The sequence below is a fragment of the Vigna unguiculata genome, chromosome 1 (genome assembly GCF_037176805.1).
Source record: "Vigna unguiculata cultivar grain cowpea cultivar isolate G323 ecotype 2 chromosome 1, ASM3717680v1, whole genome shotgun sequence".
In the NCBI taxonomy this organism is placed as follows: domain Eukaryota; kingdom Viridiplantae; phylum Streptophyta; class Magnoliopsida; order Fabales; family Fabaceae; genus Vigna; species Vigna unguiculata.
Genome location: NC_140792.1, coordinates 12,032,207 through 12,053,867, shown reverse-complemented (window position 1 = coordinate 12,053,867; position 21,661 = coordinate 12,032,207). Strand labels below are relative to the sequence as shown.

General features: G+C 33.0%; 1 protein-coding gene and 1 long non-coding RNA gene across 2 annotated transcripts; one reads left to right on the top strand and one right to left on the bottom strand.

Annotated features, from left to right (window-relative positions):
- Positions 1-949: 949 nt before the first annotated feature.
- LOC114164231 (Pentatricopeptide repeat (PPR) superfamily protein) lies at positions 950-4,852 on the top strand. The gene is made up of 2 exons (XM_028048823.2): positions 950-2,999; positions 4,400-4,852. Exon 1 carries the CDS (start codon positions 1,260-1,262, stop codon positions 2,973-2,975), a length of 1,716 nt encoding a protein of 571 aa, XP_027904624.1. The 5' UTR covers positions 950-1,259; the 3' UTR covers positions 2,976-2,999; positions 4,400-4,852.
- Positions 4,853-6,205: 1,353 nt separating this feature from the next.
- LOC114175092 (uncharacterized) lies at positions 6,206-8,082 on the bottom strand. Its single transcript, XR_003602800.2, has 2 exons — positions 7,837-8,082; positions 6,206-6,517 (listed from the first exon to the last, which is right to left on the bottom strand). It is a non-coding gene; the product is annotated as an uncharacterized LOC114175092 (long non-coding RNA).
- Positions 8,083-21,661: the final 13,579 nt, after the last annotated feature.

The following is a 21,661-nucleotide window of genomic DNA, read 5'->3' as shown; positions in this document are numbered from 1 at the left end:
CTTGGAGAGGAGACATCTCAATCTTGAAGATAGAGCATATCTAGAGATGGCAAAAATACATGTGCTTCCACAAATAAAATCCGCGTAGGTTAGTTGATACTCGCATATATTTATTACCTATGGGGTAACGGGGCGTGGATATTTTAATACCCGTTTATAGAGAGATTGAGTGCAAGTATCATACTATCTGTACCCATAAGTACTTGTTATCCGTAACAAATTATAATTAAAATTTAATTTATGTTTTATTAACCTAAATTTAATTAAAATTATATTTTGTTAGATTAAATTTAATTAAAATTAAAATTTAATTTATATATATATATATATATATATATATATATATTTGTAATTTTATTTGAAAAATTTATAAAATATCTTTTTTGTTTAAATATTTGTGAGTATCTATGAGCATCCACGAGTATTTTTTAACCAAATATTCAACAGGTAAACAAACATGTTGCTTTTTGTTGTGAGTAACCACTATCCGTGACTGATCCAACTCGTTATCGTTTCTAAACATATAATATATCTTGGTAAGCAGTATATGAATAATATAGCCGGACAATTTAATTACATATATGAATAAAGAATAATTATTCTGTATTTTTTTCTAAACTTGTTTAGATAGACAATATACAAAGTGAAATAATTCAAATAATCCATTCTTTTGAACAGTTCCAATCTTAACATTTAAATATTGGTTTCGTAAATAAAATATGTGTTTAATATATTTATATGCTTTATCGTGAAAAAATATTTGAGTAACTACTAAAAAACTATATTTCTCTCAATGTTTTTCTTTCAATAAATACTTATATTTTAGGATTTGTTCTATCTTCATATAACCAATTTATTTTCTCTTATGGTTGATGACGAAAAAAGGGTTGGTAGGTCGAATGTGAAAATAAAGCAAACATTTTTATCTCAGAAAAAAACACAACTATTTGTGTTTGGATAACACGATAAAACGTAGGTGTGTGGTGGGAACGTAGTTGACGCTGCCGAATGAAAATCCTCAGTTGTGAGTACCTTTCTCTCTTTCTCTTTCACACTCACTTTCGCACTTGTTAATTCTCGCCAGGGATCAATCTTCACACTTCACTGTGTATCCACTGTAACTGGTTTCAACATACCTATTGCAATTTGCAAGCAGAACAGAACCTGTTCACAATGTTTCTTAGTTTTTGTTCTATCTGCAAAACTTGACCAGCTAGGACTCATTCACCATCGTTATACATCATTTTCCTTCTTCAATCATGGCTTCACTGCTGAATACAGTGTCACCAGCTGCAAATTTATCCCCCAAAACAAAACGACCCACTTGTGGCGGTTTCTTGCAGTCCCAGGTTCCGAATCTCCACACTTTTTCCCTCAACAAGGGTTTTTCTAGGGTTTCGGCTTCGACCCAGATTGCCATTGCCCCAAAAGATGCGGTTTTTAATCTCCCCAATTGGAGAGGTGGGAGGAATGACCATAGGGGCAAAGAGCTGAAGGTCTATGATGCATTTCTCCATTTAGAGTATTTGGTGGGTAAGGGCCAAAAGCCAGAGGAGGCCCAAGCAACTCAGCTTTTGTACGATCTTTGCAAGTTTAACAAAGCTAGAAAGGCTGTTAAGGTGATGGATATGATGGTTGATTCAGGTATTATACCTGATGCAGCCTCTTATACATACTTGGTAAATTTTCTGTGCAGGAGAGGCAATGTTGGGTATGCACTTCAGCTGGTTGAGAAAATGGAGGGGCATGGTCTTCCAACTAGTACTGTTACCTATAACACTCTTGTTAAAGGGCTTTGCATGCACGGTAACTTGAAGCAGAGTTTGCAGCTTTTGGATAAGTTGAGAAAGAAGGGCTTGGTTCCAAATGCATTCACATTTTCTTTCCTTCTCCAAGCTGCGTACAAGGAGAGGGGAGTGGATGAGGCCATGAAGCTTCTTGATGAGATAATTGCCAAGGGTGGAGAGCCTAATTTGGTGAGTTACAATGTGCTGTTAACTGGGTTGTGCAAGGAAGAGAGAACTGAAGAAGCTATCAGTCTTTTCAGGGAATTGCCTGCAAAAGGGTTCAGTCCTAGTGTTGTGAGTTACAACATTTTGCTGAGGAGTTTGTGCCATGAGGGGCGTTGGGAGGAAGCTAACGAACTTCTTGCAGAGATGGATAAAAGGGACCAGTCTCCCTCGGTGGTCACTTACAACATATTGATCACTTCACTCTCATTTCATGGAAGAACAGAACAAGCTTTTCAGGTTTTGGATGAAATGACAAGGAGTGGATTCAAGGTGAGTGCTACAAGCTATAATCCCATTGTTGCACGACTCTGCAAGGAAGGGAAAGTGGATCTTGTTGTTCAATGCATAGACCAAATGATTCACCGGCGTTGTACTCCTAATGATGGAACCTACTGTGCTGTTGCAATGCTGTGTGAGCAAGGAAAAGTGCAGGAGGCTTTCTTTATAATCCAAAGCTTGGGTAATAAACAAAGCAACCCGATGCATGATTTTTACAAAAACGTGATTTCAAGCCTGTGTAGGAAAGGGAACACATATGCAGCATTTCAGATGTTATACGAAATGACAAAGTATGGATTCACACCAGATTCTTTTACTTATTCATCTATGATAAGAGGAATGTGTAGGGAGGGGATGCTAGATGAGGCTCTTAAGGTATTCAGGATATTGGAAGAAAATGACCATGTTCCTAATATTGATAACTACAACGCACTTATACTTGGATTTTGCAAAGCTCGGAGAACAGACATGTCAATAGAGATATTTCTGATGATGGTTAACAAAGGATGTGTGCCTAATGAGAATACCTATACCATTCTTGTGGAAGGGCTTGCTTTTGAAGAGAAGACAGATATAGCTGCAGACCTGTTGAAAGAGTTGTGTGGGAAAGAGGTTCTGAGCCAAAGTACTGTTGAAAGGCTTTCTATGCAATTTGACTTCAAGGAATTAATAGCAGCAGAGTAGTGACATTATACCCCCTAACACAAAGTAAGTGCCTTCAGATATGAATGGAGTTTTCTCAGCTTGTTTTGTTCTTTTAGATTGATTATTAGGTAAGTAAAACAAGTTACCAAATGCTTGGAATTTTGATTGAACATAGTGTCTAGAGATGAATAATGAAAAGGCTCGAGCAGATAATGTATTGCTGATTGCATTCTCTCCTTTGCTTTAGATTTAACAGATTTTGGCTATTTGAGTTCTTTGAATGTTCTGTTTTATCCATTTTTTGGTTTCTTTCTTGGTTACAAATTACTTTCCATGCCATTTTTATTGCCTTGTGAATATATGCTTACCCCGGTCCAGATTTTCTGTTGGAGATTTTTTATGTTGTGCCGTTAAAAATACACATATATTGAAATTCTTTAATATATTTTGTAAAAACTCATTTTCCAATTGACATCGAAATGAGAACATTGAAGTGTTTAATAAATAAATAAAAATTAATATAATTGGATTAAAAAATTATATCCAATATTTTTAAAGTTTAAAGAAAAAGATGTATCAATTTTTTTTGGATAAAAACAAATTCCGAAGTCAAATTTCAGGCACATTTAACATTTTTATATAAAACAGCAAAATTAAATGTTCATCCTTATGTTCCTTCCTGCTATCGATATATAGATATCGATATATCATAAAAAGGTTAAAATGTTACGTAAAATATATCTTCAAATGTCTTTTGGGAACGTAAACCTTTAAAAATAAAACATTAGTTTACGATTGTTAGAATTGTTTTCATCAGTTTATTTTTTCCAACAAAAGAAAAAACTAGTATAAATATTATTACCGTTTACATCAAGGATTGAAAATATTTGAGAATATAAATTTTGGAAATGTGTTTTTTTCACGTTGAGTTGTAAAGGAATAGTTTCCGGCATTATTTATGTATGGAAAAGTAGTACTAAGATGGGTATTTTTACTACAAATAAAAACTTTACCTTGTGTGATGCAAGATTAACAATTTCAAAAAATTGAAATACTTAATAATTAAATTGTAATTAAAAATTAAAATATTCTATAATTAAATTACTTGTAATTAAATTTTTTTTATTTCATAAATAATTAGTTTAGATGAAGTAATTAAAATATTTTAAAATTTAATTTTCTTGTTTGGATAAAATTATTCAATTTCTATTTTAAGACTTAATTTTATGATGAAGGCTTAATCCCTACTAATGATGATGGCCCATGGCACATGCTTAAGAAAGGGAGTTCCTTGATCTCTTTCTTTGTTTTTATTTTCTTTAGTTTAAAATTTCATTAAGTTAGCTTGGTTGACTATTTTTAAGTTGACATGTTGACCTTGACTTTGAGTTGACTTGTTGACTCAATAGATTAGCTTAACCTTAAACCAACATGCTAATAAATTTCTTAATTTGTTTTTTTAGGAATAAGAAAGGACCACATAGGAGACACTTGACGTCCTAAGGAAGAGAGAGAAGGAACAAGACTTTCTAGAAGCATCTAGAAAGGGGAGGCCCACATACCTTGGACACCAAGTCTTCTAGAAAGTTCTAGAACCCTCCTTTGGGAACCTCGGCCATGAAGACTTGCCACCTAGATGGCTTGGACAAAAATTCACCCATGTGCACCCTAGGATGACCTACTTTCTAGAACATGTTAGGTTTCTTTTGTAATCCTTTAACTTAGTTGTTTTGCTAAGGGGTCCCTAGACTTGTATTTAAGGAGATCTCTAACACTTGTAGAGGGGTTCAACATTTTGGAAAATTTATACACTTTGTGTTTCAACCTTTTGTGAGAGCATTCCTCTTTAGGGGGTGGAGTTCTTTCAAGCCTTATCTTGTCTTGGCAAGTAGCGGCATACAACATTCATCTTTAAAGTTGTCATGGCTTGTTCAAGGTTGCGATATATATATATATATATATATATATATATATATATATATATATATATATATATATATCAAAAACCGTTTAAGTAATAAAATATTGGGTTAAATATGTTTTTAGTTCCTGAACTTTAATCCAAAATTGGAATTCGTCCCTGGTCGAAACTTTGATTGGTCCATAAACTTTAAAAATGAATGAATATGATCCTTTTAACTCAATTTTGTTAACTTTTTTCTTAAGTTTCAAACGCATTTTTCAGTAAATATTAAGCCGAGAATGTGTCAAATGGCATAACCAACACCAATATTAACATAAAACACATTCCACATGTTAAAAAAAAAAATCAACGTAATTAAACATTCATTCACTTTTAAAGTTTAGGAATAAAAATTTATCAAAGTTTCAACCAGGGACGAATTCCAATTTTTGACCAAAGTTCAATGACTAAAAACATACTTAACCCTGAAATATTTTAAAACATGTGAACTGACGATATCAAAAATAATTTTAAAAGTCCAATATTAATTAATAGTTTATAAACTAAAAGTTATTAAAAAATATGTAACAATTACTCTAATATCTTTTTAATGAATACAAATTTATAAATTAAATGTTCTACTATTTTAATGATATAAAATCAACAATAGATGAATAATAAAATTCAAAATAATTTTTCATTATATTATAAAAATATTATTTTAGTGCATTTCTCATTTAAGTTCATAATCCATATTGTATATCATCACAAAGCAACTCAATATTTTTTTTTCTTTAATACAACATACTCTAAAGAATTTTAAACAATTTACAAATTTGTTATATTCTAAATAATTTTAACTCCAATAGGGAAGTTGCTTGAAGTAGTCCAAAGCAACCTGAGCATACCATATACAATACTCTTTTTATCAAAATAAAAGTTACAAGAAATTTCAAAATAATAAATAAATTAAAACTAAAAGTTATCACCTTCTAAGTAACCTATAAATATGGTTACATGTGTGAAAAATTATCAGATGTAAAGCATATAGTGTTGGAACAAGGTGCAAAATGTTGGCATTTTAGTCCACTTTAAAAGAAATAAACAAATTTAAATCATATTAATAAAATTAATTTTAATTTTGAATACGATAATTCGATATATAAATAAATATTAAATAGTAATTCTATACAAGTAAAAAAGTTACTTTTACTTTTAAAAATATAATAACTATTTTATAAAAGAGAAGACCAGAAAAAAAAAAACTGGTAATAAAATAAAAGCCAAAAAATTATAGATAAATTATGTTGCCTGCAGAACCAACTAATGAAGTCAGCTCTATTTTAACATCTCTATAAAATTTAAATTTCAGGTAACTCTTCCGATATATATAAGCTATTCGGAAAAAAGTATACAAAATCAGTACATAATTAGATACGATAAAACACTCATCATAACAACTTAACCCACTCAATAGTCTTAATAATGCTAACTGAGTCGTGAGATATGCCTCCCCTCCCAACTAGACTTCAAGATCATTCAAGCCCTAAAAACCCAAAATGCCATGAACCAGGTATAGGAAGGAAAGCTCATCTGACTCCTGCTCAAGCACCTACTTAGATCTCTGTCTCATCTTTCGGCGCTTCCTCTTCAACCTCCTCATGCGCTTCTTCTTCCACTGATACATAGCAACATTATGTTAGTCTGATACAAATCGGCAAAACAAACTTCTTGCAACAACCATAGTAGGTGAAGTACATATATATTCCGCGCAGAATGATACGGAACAATATTTTACAGTACATATCAAGCAATGTCTATAGGCCTTTACCCAACATAAATGCAGTACCCCTTCGGGATTTAGCTCCTCTGCAGTCGCAGAATCAACATAAAGAAATAAAGAGGTGATGATTTCACACAATTTAGAAGAGCAAAATTCCTCCCCTTATCACTCACAAAATGACAAATCACTTTTCCTTTAAAATGCATTCAGCATTGGTGAAGTGAAAATGGAGGTTAGGAGAACTATTAGTTTTACATAGTTTGGCTTAAAATGTTGTAGATGGAAAAAAAAAAGATAGGGTTAGAATCCCTCTACATCCGTATTTATGGAGAAAAAAGAAAAGAAAGATCTACACATTATTGGAATGCGTTCACAAAATTTTTTGACAAAAATATCCTTGAATTTTTACTTAATCTCCCCTTCGTTAGCAGGAATTGCTGTATTACAGTGTATACTATTATTTTCTTTCCCCTTCCTTTGCTAACTAAAAGGATACCCCCTCTAACCCTCCCTTACTCTGCTTTGAAATTTGAACTAAACATGTAAAACAATCAGGTGCTTTTGACAGCAAATGCATAAAACAAAATTCACTAGCTAATTCAGAGAAAGGGTTTCAAGAACCATTGTTTAACCTAAATTTGTTCCTCATGAAATCAACACAACTTCACCGGCCTCTTAATGTCTCGCTACACAAAATTCCTGTCATTTGAGCGATTAGACAAGCATCCAGAATTTGTACCACAAGGGAACACAGGAAACAATACTAATGTATTGAAAGACACCATGTCCAGTCGATTCAAAATTCAAAACTAATCTAATCAATTTCAAATGAGATACTTGATGCAATTCACTTTCTATCAAACAAGGCACTTGCGAAAACCAAAACCAACAAACAATGTCCTCTTTTCAATCCCCAAAATCAAACAGTGCAGCGAATTCCTTCAAATCGAATACAACAACAAACTGCAAATATCATATTAGCCCATTTACAAGGAATACATCAGCAATTCAGAAAGGAAAAAAGAAAGTCCATGCAAAATCAATATTGAACAGAAAAACACATCAAAAATCAGACAATCAAGTGAAACATTCTAATTACTGAGAATAAGGACAAATTCATAATTATACTCGGATCCTAAAACGCTCGGTACACGTAAATTATAAATAAAATAATCATTATATAAACTTGAAAAATGAAAGGAAATGCGTTTAACCTTAGCTCTCATCCTGAACAACAGGAACTCTCACGCTTTTCTTTCAAAATGTCGATTTTTTGAAGAAGATGATCCCTGAACGTAAACCTGTGGCGACAAAAACCCCTGTTTTGGTATTTATAGCGAAAAGCGCGAAACCCTAACTCTCTTTAGGCTCGGGTCGGGTTATGTGAGGGCATAATTGTAATAATGAAAATATAATTTAGGCAAAGCGAAGAAAAGAAAAAGATGTTGGATGAGAATGAGATGAGTTGAGAAATTCTTCTCTCACTTCTTTTCATACGATAAAAATAACGTTTGGTGAAACCTAAGTTACTATAGAAAATCCTTTCAGAATAACAAAAAGTAAATAATTGTAACTCGTTTTCTTTATTATTATCTTTCATATGATAAAAATAACGTTTACGGAAGTTAAAATAGAAAATCCCTTTTCACGATCAACAATCAAAAGTAAATAATTGTAACTATTTTTTTTACTATTGTATTTTACTGTTCAAAAATCGAGAAGATTAGATTAAATGTTAAACAAATAAATTAAGAATACGTCATTCTTGTCGAGAAGAGATCATAAAGTACTAGACATGTCAATAAATACCAATTTTATTGAGAACTATCAGGCAAGATGGATTAAGTATAAGTCTTGTTGGGAAGTACTAGATAAGATTGAAAAATGTCAATTTTGTTGAGAAGTAGCAGACAAGATCGAGAAATATCAGTCTTGTTGAAAAGTGTCATGTAAGGTGAATAAAGTACTAGTTTGTTAAGAAGTAAACAGCAGTCTTCTTTGATAACTAATAATACTTATCTCCCTAGGTTTCATAGTTTTTTACTTCTAAGAGTGATAAAACTTCACATTGTACTAGATAGATAGTTGGGCCAAAGTTGATATATGTTTATGTTAGATAAAGTTGACAAACATTTTATCTTTAGCACAAATCTCAAGAGATACTTGAATGAACCTTGAACTTGAAGTGAATCTCTTGATGATGATGGTGAAGAGAATCCCTACATCAAAAAATTAAGCTTTAGGATTATTCCTTTAGTTCGTGTTAGCTTAAAGTCTCAGATTTTACTTATTGTCTGATTGGTCAACATTTGCATATTTGACATACTGAAACTTGACATAGTGCTTGATTGTTTGCCATACAAAGCATATGCATCACAATCTAATCGACGTCTATTAGACACAAATTCTCATGTTTTTAGATTCAAGTTTTGTTGTATTCAAGTGTTAATCAAAATAATAAGAATGTTATTTGGCTTTTGCTCTAATATGTTTGATTTTAAAATATTCAAATTTTGATTTGTTAAATAGAATGTTTGAAGGTTTTTGTTATCTTCCAAAATAGAATCAAGACAAAATTAATTTTCACATAATTCTCTTATTTTAAAAATTCATTTAACTCTAGAAAAATTGACGTATCTTTTGTTGATACATATTATATAATATGTTAATGCTATATTAGAGTCTCCGATTGACAAACATCACAATAATTTTTAATAATACTAATGATGACAATTATTGAAGTAATTAATATGTAGTATATATTCTCGTTCATAACTATTATTCTTAGTATTAAGACATGATTGTTACTATTGTTATGATTACTATTGTTATCACTTTGTCATCACTATGTTTATTGATATTGTATGACAATGATAATCATAATAATAATGGTAAAAATGATAAATGTCATGATAATAGCAATGACCATGGAGCATTGAGTGAGGATCTAAAGAACAACTTTTTATTTTATTTAACAAAGCTTTGTTAGGAAAAAAAAAGGCCTTGATGATTGTTTCATGAGAAATGGCTTTTATAAAGTGAGGTGGTGGGAATTAAAGGTGGAAAGGTCTTGAAAATTTGGAAGTGTTGATTCTATGGTAGTTGGGAAGATCGGTAAATGAGAAAAAGAATAAAATTTTAGAAAGATAAATGTGCATATATACAATCTATAACACTCCACTCGTGTGTCACATTACCTATATTTCACTTCTAGTTAATCATTTATTAAACCATATTCAGTAGATCATTTAACTACAAAAAATATAAGGTATCGCGTGATCACATATCGTCACCATATTATCTCACAATCATAGAAAACTTGGTATGCATATAAAGATATTTACATTCCTCAAGAGTTGAGTTTTACAAAACAATACAAAATAATATTTACATCATAATATTTCGTCCCAAGGAGTATAAAGTTCTAAATACATGTGTACAAATTTTCCTATAACTAAAACAAAATTTCACGTCAAACAAATTTCATGCTAACATTTGAGTTGTTTACAACTTTTGACATGTTCCCGCTTTAATGCCAGTTGAGAAACACGTTTGACACATAAAAAAATTAATGTAATTGGGTTAAAATGTCCATATCCATTCATTTTTAAAGTTTGAGTACTAAAATGTATCATAGTTTCAGACATGGACGACTTCCAATTTCATGTCAAAGTTTAGAGACTAAAAACATATTTAACCCTTAAAAATATATAAGAAAATTGCAAACAAATGCACCAAAATTCCATGACAAAGAATTTTACAACATGATAATTATCGTTGATGTTATCAAATAGAGGTCACCCTTCTAGTGCTCTGTTGCACATAAAGTGATCAAAAGAATAAAGAGGGTTAAGCTTACCCAAGTTGTCTTCAAAGGAATCTAGTGTAAGAATTTCACTTAGAACATTACTTATAAGAGTCTACAAAAAGGGGAAACATAGAACAATAAAAGAAAATGTGGGTTTTGATAAATCGAAGATACGAAAGACTTAAAACAAATAAGACAAAACAAGTTGATTCTTCAGTTTTCTCATTATGGGATTCTTCATTGGTTATCAAATGATTATAATTCAGTAAATTTAGAAACAAAGACTGCAAATTAACTAGATAAACATCAACTAATTTAATTACACTTTCAATTGTTCCAATGTCTAAAACTAAGACTTTGTTTAGACTTCACATGTTCTAACATCTACATGTGAAATCATGCTCTACTCTTTTACCTTTGTAGTTAAATAAGCAGGTAAGAAAATTAGAATTAACCATATAACATTAACTAATTATTTTTAGTTTCTGACTCATTCGAACGTTTATGAGTAAAAACCTATTCACAATGCATTATTGTAACATCTGTGACTAGAGATGACAAATAAACCTGCCTCGTGGGTATTGTCTGAACCCATCTCCATACCTGCCATAATACTCATCACTGCGCTTATTCCTGCCCCCATTTAAATTATTAAAATACTTATAGTCTATTAAGCAACACTCACACAAACACACACACACACACAAACAAACAAACAAACAAACACACACACACACACATAGACATATAGCCACAAACACATACACATACACATTGACACATAGACACACAGACACAGACACACCCACCCATCCAGCCACCTACACCCACACCTACACCACACACTACACATTTTCTTTCTTTCCTCTTTTAATTGTTTGACTTGTCATGAAATTCATTCACATCTCCAAGATACTTTTTCTCTTATCACAACATTTGTGCATTTATCTAAAATGATGTATGTTAATTAAATATTTTTTATTTCTTACATTTGAACATTTTTACTTTTTAATATTTTTATTTATTGTGTTTTTTTTCGCATGAGAATGTTTAACTCTCAATTTAATTGATCAATAGCATAAACCTTTCACTCATTAGGTAATATAAAAAACTTATCTTATTTATTCTCTTATATTAATTTTTGTTTTATTTGAAGATTTTTTTTGTTTTGCTAAAACATTTTTCGTTATCTCTCAATAATTCGACTATGTTGATATTTCAAAAGCTCTCTTAGATCTCTAAAGTATTTTTCATCTTATCATACCCTTAATTAACATTTATTTTCTTTTGTACGATTTCATTTAACGGTCTATCAAATTATTTATAAGACACAAATTTCATAATTTATTTGTTGTTTATTTTTATCATGTAGAATACTATTTTGATATTTTTGTATATATTTTATTTTCCAACTCATTATCATAAGTGCAATTTTATCACTATAATTGTATAAATAGGTTTTATTTATTATAATATAATAATTTAATGTAATTGTCATAAATCTTTTTTATCATCATCCAATATATATTGAAGTTCAGAAGATGAAAGATCTATGCTAAATTTCAATTATTATTAGTTTAAAATTTGTTATTTGTTTGATTTAGATCTAGTGGTGTATTATAATTTTTATTAGTGTATAAAAAAAGATTTTATTAGAATTTAAAAAATTAAAGTAAAGAGACATTTTAAATATTTTTAATTTGAATATTTGTTTTCCTTATTTATTTTTTAAATATTTTTAATTTTATCAACTAGATTTCATTAACCTTTGCAAATTTAATAAATAATTTAGTTCTCATGAAATTTTATTTGGTACTCTAATTTGAAATGTATATAATTATAATTTTCTTTCTAAATATGTAATATTGAAGTAACAATAATACCTTCATTTTGATATTGAATATTCGATAATGTTATTTTTTCTTTGTCTTGATTTTTATTATTTTATAAAATTAATTAATTGATATTGAAATAGTAACAAAGCGGGTACACATATGAGTATATACTCATTATCTGGTGGAGATAAGACAAAATTTTGATACCCGTTGGATTTTGGTTTAAGTATGGGGATAAATTTTTTCTTTAGGGATAAGTGGAGTGTGTTGATTATACTTCAAAAGTTCCAACATCTATTTATGAAAATCATTTACTTCAATAAAATGTTAATAGAAAACTAACAAGATTTCTTACTAAGATTTCTTACTAAAAGCATAAGTTGAATTATACACAAACCATCTAAAACAGACCTATGAATAGTAAACAAAATTCAAAAGGAAAGAGAAAAAAAGATACTCTATATTGCACAAGTATTAGAGAATAAATCGTTGTTTACACATAACCTATGAATTAACTATGAGATTACAAGAGAATGAACCTAGTACACCTAGCCTTCCATGTGGAGGGTAATACAAGACATAATGGAAAAAAAGTAAAGAAGTGAATGGATGATGATGAGATGAGGTGATAAATGGATAAGGTGGTGATGGAATGGCTCATTGGTGCTCTTTATTTATAGTGGTTATGAATGGGCCTTAATTGTTATTCTACTACATTGAAGATCCAAAGTGTTAAGTTTAGTTGTTGCCTTGATTCATGTTCTTCATTGGTTTTTTTAGAATAAACACTTTTGTTGCAAAGTTAACAAATATCAGTACCAGTTGCTTGAATCCACATTAGTAGATTTACCCTAGATTTCATGTAGAAATTCTAGGGATTAAACTTTGTTGTTATTCATTAATATTCAGTGTGAATAAAAACATTTTAATATATCAAAAAGTCCCACAAATATCGCTCGAAACAATAGCCAAAATAATAACTTTCATGTGCAAAAAGCCTAGTTCCAACACATTAAACAAAAAGGTACCTATGAGGTCCTTCATATGACACAAATCAAAGGATACCTCATCATACGATGTAGATTAGATGAGTCATCCAAGCTCGTTGAGTAACAACTAAGCTCAATAAGCATGACGAAAGAAATACATTAACCATATGACATGAACAAAGCATCCAATAAGCATACATAAAATAATACATGTATCAGACGATACATGTATTGCATCATCTTCTTTTCTTCATGAACACTTTATTTTCAGTCATTATGCTTGCAATCATAGCTTTTTCTTGGCCACTAGAAAATGTCCAAAACTAGTTCGTCTATAGGGCTATGAAGCACTAGATGAATCATCCATGTGCCTTTTATAAATGACTTATAAGCTTCCTTCCACTTTAACTGCTCAAGCTCTCATTAAAATCTCCAACAAACATTTATGCAATTATAAAACATTACCCAAACTCAACTCATTGATGATCTATTCAATTCATATAGGGGATTTCAACATATATACTAGATTCTCTAATTAAACTCTTCTAACTAGAGCATCTAACACATATCGCCTACCTAAAACAACTATTTTTTAATAAGGCTTAAAATGCTTATTTTAGCACACAAATCTATTCAAGGCTCATTTTACTCTATTTGAACAAATCATAGTTAAAACGATGGATTTAAAGGCAATTAAAGTTCAAGAAAGCTAAGATTAAGGCATGGACAAGTGCATAAGAACATATTCATAATATAAACAAATTGCTAAAAGTGTGATGATGAAGATATGAATATGAAGTGACGATATAAAGATCTCAAAGAATAAAGTGTAGAAGCCAAGCCAAAATAAATATATACATTTATAAAAAAAGCTTCAAAAACATTCAGATCACATTGATTACTATATAAAGATTTTCAAAGCATTGGTCAAATAGATAATAATTGGAGATTAATGAAGAGCGAAAATTCAACAAGCACCCAATGGTCATATTTTGAAGAATATTTATAAAAGAAGAGTAAGAGAAACATTATAATTTTGATGAATAAAAGACGAAGAAAAATAGAAATAAGAATACACATACAAAAAGAGACAGATACAACAAGTCAAGCATTCACGTAGCACATAACAAAAAAATACTTGAGAGAAAAGGGATTAAGCCTACAATGTCAAATCCTTAGTCTGATATTGAGAGAAAAAGAGATTGTGCGAAAACCATTATAATACTCTTTACAACTATGAAGTTTACCCAATGTGAGTTTTGCACTCTATGTATTGTAAACATTAATACTCGTAATACCTAGAGAGGTTTATTGTAACACCCCTTCCGAGATGCCATGTGTAATTTTATTATTTCCAAAATTCCAAAATATAAAACTATGATACCACCTATTAAATAGGAAACTTCACAACATTTTTCGATAACCACTTGCCAAAAAGGGCATTTGAACAAATTTTTATAAATAAGGCATTAATAAAATAAACCAAACCAGTTTAAGTCATCAAAACCAAAACTCATTACAAGTCATTTCAAGTTCAAAACTCGGCCAAACTAATACATTTGCCTTATTCAATAGTAACATTTCCAAATGCTTTTCATAAAAACTCCCATAAAGCTTTCCTACGAGCTCCTCACAACTATGTTTCTCCACTAGCATTTGCATCCATATCCACTCTTATACAACGTAAGTCATACGATCATCGCAGGTGGAAACCACATCCATAAACATGAAAGGGTGAGCTAACCATGTATCACATCACATAGCAGGCATATTAACATGTAACTCACGTTGCATATTATAATGTAACATAACTTATTCATAAAGATCCACCAATACATGTTCTCAACACCACAAGTTGAACTGATCATAATATTACCACCAAGTAATATTAACGGTATGTCACTCTCTCATAGCCAACCATTATACCTTTCATGCGCACCAATGCCTATTGGAAATGTCCTTTCCCATGCTTTCCATAGACTTTCTAGCACCAACTCCACCGCTCAATAAAGCCTTGGGTGGAGCACTCTTGCTAAGCTCATGTCAAAGACTTACAAAGGAATGAAACCCCTTTACCCTAACTCGACAAAGTCCTCTAGGTAAAGAAACCATCCTGACTTTATAACTATCACAAAGTTCATATTGTCTCATCACATATGTACACACCCATACATATCATACCTCATCATAAGATCAAACATACATCAACTTATCATGCAATCACATCATATCATGTCACATCCAGTTCGCATATCTAATTAAATGGCTTGACTCTCTAGATTCCCCAGTGGAGTCGCCAGCTGTCGTAACCGAAATCGCGATGTAACGACGAACAAAAAAAAGAGTTTAAAAAGAGATTTGGAGTCGACACCATAGTTATTTCTAGAAAACTATGAAAAACCATAAAAATAAAACAAGCCTGCAAAAAACCAAATTTTTGGATCCGGGAGTCGGTTACGCGTAGGGAAGGTGTTAGCACCCTATAGTGCCCGTCCGAAGGCGGTACCTTTAATTAAAAATGCAAAGTTGATGTGGTTTTCAAAATATTAATTTTCCCCAAAAATAATGAGACAAATAATACTAAAAAGAAACAAATTTTTTTATTTTATTTTTGGGCTCGACAAGGATTGACCTTGGTCCTACGTATTCTCATTTAAAGTGATAAATCAGGGTTTCGTATTTCTTGAAAAGATATTTGGAAAGCTTTTTGGAAAATGATTTGATTTTTTTTAGGTGAACCTGACAAGGATTAACCTTGCTCCTACGTATCGCATAGTGGAGAATCAAGGGTCACGTAGTTCTTAAAAAGACTTTTTGCTTGAAAATGTTGATGTTTTCGTATTTAGAAAATTTTATGTTTTTTTTGGTCTTTTGAATTACTTGAAAATATGTGTCACACGACGCGAACGGTCGGACGAACACTTAAAGAGAAATAAAACTACTTTTGGTATTTTTGAAAATGAGTGTCGCATGGTGCGGGCGACCAGACAGACACTAAAAGAGAAAGAAAACTCTTTTTGGTTTTTTAGAAATGAGTGTCACACGGTGCGGGCAACCGGATATACACAATAAAGCAAAATAGAATATTTTTTTCGTTTTTTATATTTTTCTATTTCTTTTGTATTTTTATAATTTAAAATATTTTTGTTTTCTCTTTTTTTTTAGAAAAAATTTAATAACAAAAAAAGGATAAAAGTGAAAAAAACAACAGTAGTAGGGTGCATGAGTAATGTGTGAGGTACATGAAGTGAACATAAAACACAGGCCCAAATAGAGAAACAAAGACATAGGGGGTGCATGAAGTAAATGTGAGGGTGCAACGAGTAATACATAAACGCAAACCTAAAAATGAGAAACAAAGACATAGGGGTGCGAGACTATCACATGTGGGAGGTGTACGAAGTAAGCAGGTGTGTGTGTGAAGTAAATGTGAGGGTGCAGCGAGTAATACATAAACACAGGCCCAAAAATAAGAAACAAATACATAGGGGGTGCGAGTTATCACATGTGGGAGGTGCACAAAGTAAGCATGTGGGGTGTGTGAAGTAAATGTGAGGATGCATCGAGTAATACATAAACACAAGCCTAAAAATAAAAAATTAAAACATAGGGGGTGCGAGTTATCAGAATGTGGAGGTCTATGAAGTGAAAACAGGGATGCAGAGATTAAAATGGGGGTGCATGAAAACAGATCCAAATTTTTTTAAAACCCTAATTAAAACTAAAACTCCCTTTTTCTGGCAACCTCTTCTTCGTTTCATCACGACAGACCCTCCTCTCTTCTCTTTTCATGTGTGGAACAGATAAAAAACAACACCATCCATCATCAATGTTGCACTTATTTCGGCAAGCCAAGGACGTTGGCAACAATATCGATCACCACTGGAGGTTTCATCAGCGGTAACATTTCTATTCATTCCCTCTTTCCCAATACGCGAGCCATCACTACAGCCTTTAGGTCATGACGTTGTCTGCTTCCCGGTCTGTCAGAGCCGTCGGCGACGACACTAATCACTACCAGAAGCATTGTCGACCTTCGCGGTGCTCCAAGCTTCTCGAACCTCTTCTCACGCGAGCCACACCAGATTCGGAAGCTACGCCACCAAGCCATACCATAGCACCCCTAACTGTGATTGGAGCCGCCATCACTCAACCTTTTCGAACTCTGACTTGCTAGCGACATTGTCGCCGACAATTTTTCGTTCTCCTATGCTTTACTGTTATGTGTTGAACGCGTGTGATTATGCCAGCTGTTAGAAGTGGCAGATGATAGTGAATATGATGGTGAAAGGAATGGAGGGTGAAGGACGACAATATGAATATGTTATGGTGGTTTTGTGCAGGTTCAAGATGAAAGTGATAATGGAGGGATTGGGAGGAGGTGAATCTGTTGAGTGAATCAGAGGCAAAAATGGCTAATGGTGTTTTTTTGGAATCGTGAGGATGAAGGTGCTCAACGACTCTTGCCGATCTCTTCAATACCTCTTATTGTCCCCCCTCAAAGATGTTACTTCTCCCCTCTTGCAGTAACGCTTTCCTGTGTTTGTTTTTCAATTTGATTCCCCTCCATATGTGTAGTTCATCATGAATTCCTCGGGCAGAGGCCAATAAAAATCCAACTTAAAGTCCCTGATGCCTGTATTTCTTGAGCCGTGCGAGAAGTGGAAAAGGTGGTTGCTTCCTGGAACTTAGCCACCCTATCTCCTGTCCACCATAGACACTAGCTTTCCATTGATCTCTGCAATCTTCTCTCTCTTATTATTTTTTTTAATCTATTTTCTTTGTTCTTAAATAATAAAAAATAAAAAATGAATATAAAGAAAATTGTAAATAAAATAAAAATAAATTAAATAAGAATAAAACGAAATAAATAAAAAATAAAATAAAATAAAATAAAAGTAGAATAAGATGAAATGAAAAAAAAAATAAAAGTAAAATAAGATAAGAAGAAAAAGAAAAGGAAAAGAATAAAAAGTAAATAATAAAAATACATTATAACCTAGAAAAATTGGGTGTTGACAGCTGCCCCTCTTTACTTAGACTTTATTAGATAATATGAAAATGTGACACTAATTTTGTCCGGATTTTCAGGAGGAAAAAGATGAGTAAAAACCGATTCAAACGGGTCTGACGACCAATTCCGTGAAGAGGGTCACAATTTGGAAAGTAAAGATAGACTCAACCATTCCATAGGAGAGGGTCTTGTTGTAAACATAAAAAAATCAATGACCATTCCATCGGAGAGGGTCTTGTTGTGACAAATAAATCAATGACAATTCCATTGGAGAGGATCTTGATGTAAAGAAAGAAAACAATGACCATTCCATCGAAGAGGGTCTTGTTGTGACAAATAAATCAATGATGTAAAGAAAGAAATCAATGATCATTCCATTAGAGAGGGTCTTGATGTAAAGAAAGAAAACAATGACCATTCCATCGGAGAGGGTCTTAATCTGACAAAGAAATCAATGACCATTCCATCGGAGAGGGCCTTGATATAAAGAAAGAAAACAATGACCATTCCATCGGAGAGGGTCTTGCTGTGACAAATAAATCAATGACCATTCCATTGGAGAGGGCCCTGATGTAAAGAAAGAAAACAATGACCATTCCATTAGAGATGGTCTTGATGTGACAAAGAAATCAATGACTATTCCATCGGAGAGGGCCTTGATGTAAAGAAAGAAAACAATGACCATTCCATCAGAAAGGGTCTTGCTATGACAAATAAATCAATGACCATTCCATTGGAGAGGACCTTAATGTAAATAAAGAAATCAATGACCATTCCATCAGAGAGGGTTTTAATGTGACAAATAAATTAATGACCATTCAATCGGAGAGGGCCTTGATGTAAAGAAAGAAAACAATGACCATTCCATCGGAGAGGGTCTTGCTGTGACAAATAAATCAATGACCATTCCATTGGAGAGGGCCTTGATGTAAAGAAAGAAATCAATGACCATTCCATCGGAGAGGGTTTTAATGTGACAAATAAATTAATGACCATTCAATCAGAGAGGGCCTTGATGTAAAGAAAGAAAACAATAACCATTCCATCAGAGAGGGTTTTAATGTAAAGAAGGAAAATCAATGACCATTCCATTGGAGAGGGTCTTGATCTAAAAGGATGAACCTGAAGATGATTTTGATATGTTGGCAAACATCATGTGAATGCTTAACATCGTTGAATTTGTACCGATTGAATTTTTTCTTTCAAATTTTCTCTTTTTGAACAATTTTTTTAATTGACTTTCATTGATTTTTATGATGTATGATGGATGATGTGATATGATGAAAGTGTTTGATAATGGCAAAATATGTCAAAGGGAATCTTTTGCACTTTTGTTTTTTGCATTTCTTTTAACAATTGGCCTAGGACACCAGGCGACTTGGGCTTTGTGGGCTAGATTAATCTGGGATCGGTGGGCTAGACAAAGCTAGGCTTAGGCCAGATAAAACTGGGCTTGGGGGCCAATATCAAACCGGGCTTAGGGGGCTCAGTGAGATGAGCTTGGGGGAAACCAATATGAAATTGGGCTTGGTGGCTAACCAAAGCTGGGCTTAGGCCAGATAAAAATGGGCTTGGGAGCCAGTGCGAAACTGGGCTTGGTGGCTAGGCAAAGCTGGGCTTGGGCCAGATAAAACTAGACTTGGAAGGCCAGACAAAACTGGGCTTGGGGGCCAATACGAATCTGGGCTTGGTGGGCCAGTACGAAACTAGGCTTGGTGGGCCAAACAAAACTAGGTTTGGGTTCCAAATAAGACTAGGCTTGAGGGGCCAGTTCAAAACTAGGCTTGATTGGCCAGTACGAAACTAGGCTTGATTGGCCAGTACATAACTGGGCTTGGTAGCTTGGGCAAAGCTGGGCTTGGGCCAGATAAAACTAGGCTTGAGGGGCCAAACAAAGTTGGGCTTGGGGGACAATACAGATCTAGGCTTGGTGGGCCAGTATGAAACTGGGCTTGATTGGCCAGTATAGAACTGGCTTGGTGGCTAGGGCAAAGTTGGGCTTGGGCCAGATAAAACTGGGCTTGGGGGGTCAGACAAAGTTGGGCTTGGGGGCCAGTACAGATTTGGGCTTGGTGGGCTAGTATGAAACTGGGCTTGGTGGGCCAATACAAAATTGGGCTTGGTGGGTCAGACAAAACGGGACTTGATGGGCCAAACAAAGCTGAGCTTACAAGGGCCAGTATAGAACTGGGCTTAGAGGATATATAGGTCCTAGAAGATGACCATCAATTTGGAAAATGTCAAGATGATTTTTATAGGTTGATTCCTTTAGAAGAAACAATGGTTGAAAAAGTATGCATGAAAATTCTCATTTGTGTTATGATGTCTTTTGCTTTTTGAATTGAGTGTCAACACATGACACAATTATATGACATGCAAATGGTTATGCATGATAGAAAACATGTTTTCTTACTTTTAAGCACAATGAATCAAACCATTATTGTAGAGATCAAGATCCTGAAATGCATGAATGCATGATGAAAAACTTGTCATGCTCCGCCTTTTCGAAGTCTTGTTTTTTCACGCTAGAATCAATTGTCGTCATTCTAATCATCAAACTTATTGTTATGGAGAACGTAAGATGAAATTTGAACTATTTTGAAATGAAGTTTTTGAAAAGAAAGTAATGATTGCAAGAGAGAAATGACAAAGTGTTCAGACATTGGTAGCCATGATTTTAAAGAAAAGAAATAAGGTGTTGAAACCTTGGCAGGGTGTTGAAACCCTGACTTAAAGAGGAGAAAACAAGGTGTGAAAACCATGGTGTAAGGACTAGGGTGTCAAAACCTTGATATGCAAAAGAAACAAGGTGTCAAAACCTTGGTGCAGGGATCAGGGTGTCGTAACCTCGATATGCAGGAGGAATAAAGTGTCATAAACCTTGGTGTAGGGATCAGGGTGTCGTAACCCCAATATGCAGGAGGAATAAGGTGTCGAACCCTTGATGCTAGAATGAGGGTGTCGAAACCCTAATATGCATGAAAAGTTGAATGCTTATGAAAAGAAGTTGGTTATGTCTTGTCTTTTGATTTTTCTATGCAAGTATGAGTCAATTGTTTCATTTGCAATCATCAAACTCACATTTATTTTCAAACTTTCATGAAACTGATGAATGTCACATTTATCGAGGTATAACACCTGAAATGATTATATATTCGACTTTCTCTTTTGCAACATTAGTGCATGTGTGCTTGAATTCGTAAGTGAGTGAAAGGCCAAGAATTTTGGAAAGAGTTGGAAGGAGACTAAGATTGCGATGTGGGTATGTTGTTCCCCACACACCCTCAAAGGAGAAGTAACTTGTGAATGTCGGGGGGAAAAACACAAGAGTTCCCAAATCGGCCCCAATCTTGGTATGGAGGAAAAAAGGTATAATGATACAGATCAATGAAT

What these genes read in the sequence shown, in the direction of transcription:
- LOC114164231 (XM_028048823.2), top strand. Translation starts at nt 1,260, where the DNA reads ATGGCTTCACTGCTGAATACAGTGTCACCAGCTGCAAATTTATCCCCC.